Source organism: Montipora capricornis, chromosome 11 (assembly GCF_036669925.1).
Source record: "Montipora capricornis isolate CH-2021 chromosome 11, ASM3666992v2, whole genome shotgun sequence".
Lineage (NCBI taxonomy): Eukaryota > Metazoa > Cnidaria > Anthozoa > Scleractinia > Acroporidae > Montipora > Montipora capricornis.
In genome coordinates this window covers 36,440,025-36,445,312 of record NC_090893.1, presented here as the reverse complement: position 1 = coordinate 36,445,312, position 5,288 = coordinate 36,440,025, and the positions used below count along the sequence as shown (strand labels likewise).

The following is a 5,288-nucleotide window of genomic DNA, read 5'->3' as shown; positions in this document are numbered from 1 at the left end:
TAGGGGACAGGGCGTCGCCCTGCCTGACCCCCTGCAGCAAAGGAACAGGATCGGAAAGGAAATCGTTAACTAGGAAACGCATATAAGCGCCGTTATACAAAGTGAAAATCCAGCTACAGAAGGAGGGCCCAAAACCGAAGTGTTCTAAAAGATTCATCAGAAAGGACCGATTAACGCGATCGAAGGCTTTATCCTGGTCTAAAGAGACGAGAATACCTGTCTCGCCAGTTCTCTCAATAAAATCTAGTGTATCGCGAAGAAGAGCCAAATTAGAAGAAATAGATCTACCTGGAACAGAACACGTCTGATCAGGGTCTTCAAAAGACCCCAACACTTTTTTCAAACGAAGGGAAAGGGCTTTTGAACAAATCCTATAATCCACATTCAGTAACGAAATGGGGTGCCAGTTTTTTAGATTTCTATGATCATCTTTCTTATGAACAAGTCGCGTAACACTGGATTTGATAGAGTCACACAGCTCATGTGGGAGAGAGATTCATTAAACATATCAAATAAAAGGGGCCCCAAGGTTGACCAGAACGCAGAATAAAACTCAACAGTTAAGACGCCAGAACCGGGCGTTTTGTTTCTATTAGAGAGGCGAAGGGCCTCGGACGCCTCGTTAAAAGAAAGAAGACCCTCGCATGATTCGCGCTCAGCTTCCGATAACCGGGGGGTAACGTGCTCAAACAAATGAGATTGGGCTACAGGGTCAATTGGCTCTTTCAGAAAATAGGGAAGAATAAAAACGTTCGTGAGCTTGAATCATGTCAGAGAGGGAAAAAACCTCTTGCCCCTCAGAATCAAAGACAGAGGAGACGGAGCCTTTCTCGTGTCTCTCATTTTCAAGACCGAGAAAGAAACCAGAGGGAGACTCCCCCTCCTCTGCCCACTTAACCCTGCTGCGAATCTTAGAACCCTCGAGCTCGGAATCTAAAAGCGACCGCAGAGCAGCCTCTGAAGTCAGAATTTCAGGACTAGCAGAAACATCGCCCGAAGCCAAACGATTCTTCAGGGCAATTAAGCGATTGGTTAGAAAAACCTTCTGGGACGAGAGTAAACGGTGTTTACGACGAGAAAAGGCGATCGTAGTGAGCTTAATGTCAGACTTTAAACACTCCCAAAAATCGCGCTGAGAAGCAAAGCAATGCCGAAAGGCCAGAAACTGCTCAATTAAATCCGAAATCTCTAAACAAAAGGATTCGTCATCGAGCAGAGAATTGTTTAACTTCCAAACTGCCGGGCCTCGCAGGGGAAGAGCCGCAATATCATACTCTAAAATAACAAAGTCATGATCTGAGAAAACGCATGGGAGAATATCGCACCTAGTGACTTGATTACACTGAAGCCGAGGGACCAAAAAGGTATCCAGTCTGCTGGCAATTGAATGGTCTGGGCTGAACCAGGTGAACTGCCTGTCTCGGGGATGCAAAAGACGCCAAGCGTCACGGAGGTTACAGCGAGATTTTAGGTCCGAGATAATAAGATTTCTTTTAGGTTTTTTGTTCTGCGGTAAGCTGGAAAAATCGACTTTGATGGAAAAATCTCTAAAAGCTCAGGAGACAATCTAAGTAAGTGGGAATGTTTTTTAATCACCTGCTGGATGTCTGGAAGAATTGGGTTGTAGTCAAGTACTAGAGGAAAAACCTTTTTCTTTGGCTTGACTCTTTTTGTTAAGAGTTCGGACCTCTCATTGCTTAATGCTTTTTCAAATTGTCTGTCCACTAATTCCTTGCTGTAATTTTGTGAGCACAGATATCCTTTATATTCTTCACATCTCTTGTTCAAAAACTGGTCTGTAGAACAATTGCGTTTAATTCGAAGAGCCACCCCATAGGGAATTGCACGCATACAATGTGAAAGTAAATAAAGATGACTGTCGGTTGGCTTAGCATAAATATCAGTGATTATAAACCCATCTTGGAGGTGCAAAGTAAGATCTAGAACGTTGAGGCTACTCTCCGAATATACCAGTTCAAACTTGATGGTGGGATAGAGTGAATTAATATACTCCGTAAATTCTAGCAATTTCGTCAAACCAAGAGTCCAAAGATCAAACACATCATCTCTATACCTCCACCAAAGCATAGGCTTGCTTGCACCTCCAAGTTTAGCCTTCTCATCAATTAATCCCATTGCCAAATCGGCGTAACTACAGGCATTTTTGGGGCCCATGGCAGTGCCATGTTTCTGAATAAAATTTTGATCTGCAAATTGACAATTATTGATTTGAAGACAAATCTCAACGGCTTCGACTATACAATCCGTAGATGGAAATTTATCTTTCCTAGAATCAAGCGCCTTTCTAACAGCTGAGATTCCTAGGTTATTATCAATGTTGGGAAACATAGCCACAACATCCCAAGATACAAGCAAACTACCAGGGGGTAGGGGACCTTTCTCAGCATTTAAAGCCTGAATTTTGTTAATTAGATCACTGGTGTCTTTAACGAATGATGGAAGGTTCTGTGCTAAAGGCTTGAGATAAAACTCGGTGAAGGCAGAAAGTCTTTCGATTGACGTTCCACAGCAGGATGTAATTAAGCGGAGTGGATTGCCCTCTTTATGTGTTTTCACATTACCAAAAGCTACCCCCGGTTTAGGTTCCAAATTGGTAACCCATGTGGCAATCTCTTGACTTATCTGGCCTTCACCGAGCCATTTGCGTCCCCAATTTTTGACCTTTTCAAAATGCTCCGGTGTTGGATCGCTATTCACCTTATTGTAATGCAAGTTGTTGTTAAGTTGCCCTAACATTTTGTCTTGATATTCTTCTTGATTAAGGATTACAAATCTAGAGCCCTTGTCTTGAATTCTAATTACTTTATCACTGGACTTAAGATTACGTAGTGCTAACCTTTAGTCTTTAGTTAAGTTGTCCTTGACAGTTCTCAGATTTTGGGGTTCCAGGATATCCTTTCTCACATTATTGATGAAGACTTCGACTTCCGGAGAACTACACTTAGGAGGCATCCAATTGGTAGCTGAAGGAATAGCTGGCAAACGATCATCAGCTTTCCTTGGGTTTTCATCCGGATTTCTGCCATGATGGAAAAAGGCGAGGCGGATTCTCGTTTCAAATTTATCCAAATCATCGATTACCTTCTGCCAGTTGACATCCTTTGGCGTAGGACAGAACGCTGGTCCTTTAGTCAAAAGAGAGCGCTCTGCATCGGTGAGTTCAGAAGATGTTAGATTAATGGGATTTAAATCCGGCAAGATGGTATCCGGTCTTGCCACCAAATCGTTCTCATCAAGAGTAGGGGCTCTGTTACTGGTCTGGGAAGTTCTTCGGAACCTCCTCAACCTGGTTCTTGAATTGTCTTGAATTCTAATTACTTTATCACTGGACTTAAGATTACGTAGTGCTAACCTTTAGTCTTTAGTTAAGTTGTCCTTGACAGTTCTCAGATTTTGGGGTTCCAGGATATCCTTTCTCACATTATTGATGAAGACTTCGACTTCCGGAGAACTACACTTAGGAGGCATCCAATTGGTAGCTGAAGGAATAGCTGGCAAACGATCATCAGCTTTCCTTGGGTTTTCATCCGGATTTCTGCCATGATGGAAAAAGGCGAGGCGGATTCTCGTTTCAAATTTATCCAAATCATCGATTACCTTCTGCCAGTTGACATCCTTTGGCGTAGAACAGAACGCGGGTCCTTTAGTCAAAAGAGAGCGCTCTGCATCGGTGAGTTCAGAAGATGTTAGATTAATGGGATTTAAATCCGGCAAGATGGTATCCGGTCTTGCCACCAAATCGTTCTCATCAAGAGTAGGGGCTCTGTTACTGGTCTGGGAAGTTCTTCGGAACCTCCTCAACCTGGTTCTTGAATGGGGACGCAAATGGCCCGGTGAAGGCCAGCTAAGTCCAGAGATTGCCACATGGGTTACCAATTTGGAACCTAAACCAGTTCGAGTTTCTGGTAATGTGAAAACACATAAAGAGGGCAATCCACTCCGCTTAATTACATCCTGCTGTGGAACGTCAATCGAAAGACTTTCTGCCTTCACCGAGTTTTATCTCAAGCCTTTAGCACAGAACCTTCCATCATTCGTTAAAGACACAAGTGATCCAATTAACAAAATTCAGGCTTTAAATACTGAGAAAGGTCCCCTACCCCCTGGTAGTTTGCTTGTATCTTGGGATGTTGTGGCTATGTTTCCCAACATTGATAATAACCTAGGAATCTCAGCTGTTAGAAAGGCGCTTGATTCTAGGAAAGATAAATTTCCATCTACGGATTGTATAGTCGAAGCCGTTGAGATTTGTCTTCAAATCAATAATTGTCAATTTGCAGATCAAAATTTTATTCAGAAACATGGCACTGCCACGGGCCCCAAAAATGCCTGTAGTTACGCCGATTTGGCAATGGGATTAATTGATGAGAAGGCTAAACTTGGAGGTGCAAGCAAGCCTATGCTTTGGTGGAGGTATAGAGATGATGTGTTTGATCTTTGGACTCTTGGTTTGACGAAATTGCTAGAATTTACGGAGTATATTAATTCACTCTATCCCACCATCAAGTTTGAACTGGTATATTCGGAGAGTAGCCTCAACGTTCTAGATCTTACTTTGCACCTCCAAGATGGGTTTATAATCACTGATATTTATGCTAAGCCAACCGACAGTCATCTTTATTTACCTTTTTCGAGTTCGCACCCATCACATTGTATGCGTGCAATTCCCTATGGGGTGGCTCTTCGAATTAAACGCAATTGTTCTACAGACCAGTTTTTGAACAAGAGATGTGAAGAATATAAAGGATATCTGTGCTCACAAAATTACAGCAAGGAATTAGTGGACAGACAATTTGAAAAAGCATTAAGCAATGAGAGGTCCGAACTCTTAACAAAAAGAGTCAAGCCAAAGAAAAAGGTTTTTCCTCTAGTACTTGACTACAACCCAATTCTTCCAGACATCCAGCAGGTGATTAAAAACATTCCCACTTACTTAGATTGTCTCCTGAGCTTTTAGAGATTTTTCCATCAAAGTCGATTTTTCCAGCTTACCGCAGAACAAAAAACCTAAAAGAAATCTTAGCTCCATCTAAATTTCGGAACATTGAAGCCAGAAATGAAACCTTGGAAGATGATCGAGGCTATTGCAAATGTAACAAAAGATGTGACCTCTGTAAACATTTTTTGATTCAAGATACTAAGTTTAAGAGTTTTGCTACGGGCCGCATATATAGGATTAATCAGAAATTAAGCTGTACTTCCAAAAATGTCATTTATTTGGCTGCTTGTAACAAATGCAAAAAGCAGTACGTGGGCTCCACTTCAAC

General features: G+C 42.1%; 1 protein-coding gene across 1 annotated transcript; it reads left to right on the top strand.

Annotated features, from left to right (window-relative positions):
* Positions 1-3,736: 3,736 nt before the first annotated feature.
* Positions 3,737-4,978, top strand: LOC138023442 (uncharacterized). Its single transcript, XM_068870443.1, has one exon. It carries the CDS (start codon positions 3,737-3,739, stop codon positions 4,976-4,978), a length of 1,242 nt encoding a protein of 413 aa, XP_068726544.1.
* The last annotated feature ends 310 nt before the right edge of the window (positions 4,979-5,288 follow it).

What these genes read in the sequence shown, in the direction of transcription:
- LOC138023442 (XM_068870443.1), top strand. Translation starts at nt 3,737, where the DNA reads ATGGTATCCGGTCTTGCCACCAAATCGTTCTCATCAAGAGTAGGGGCT.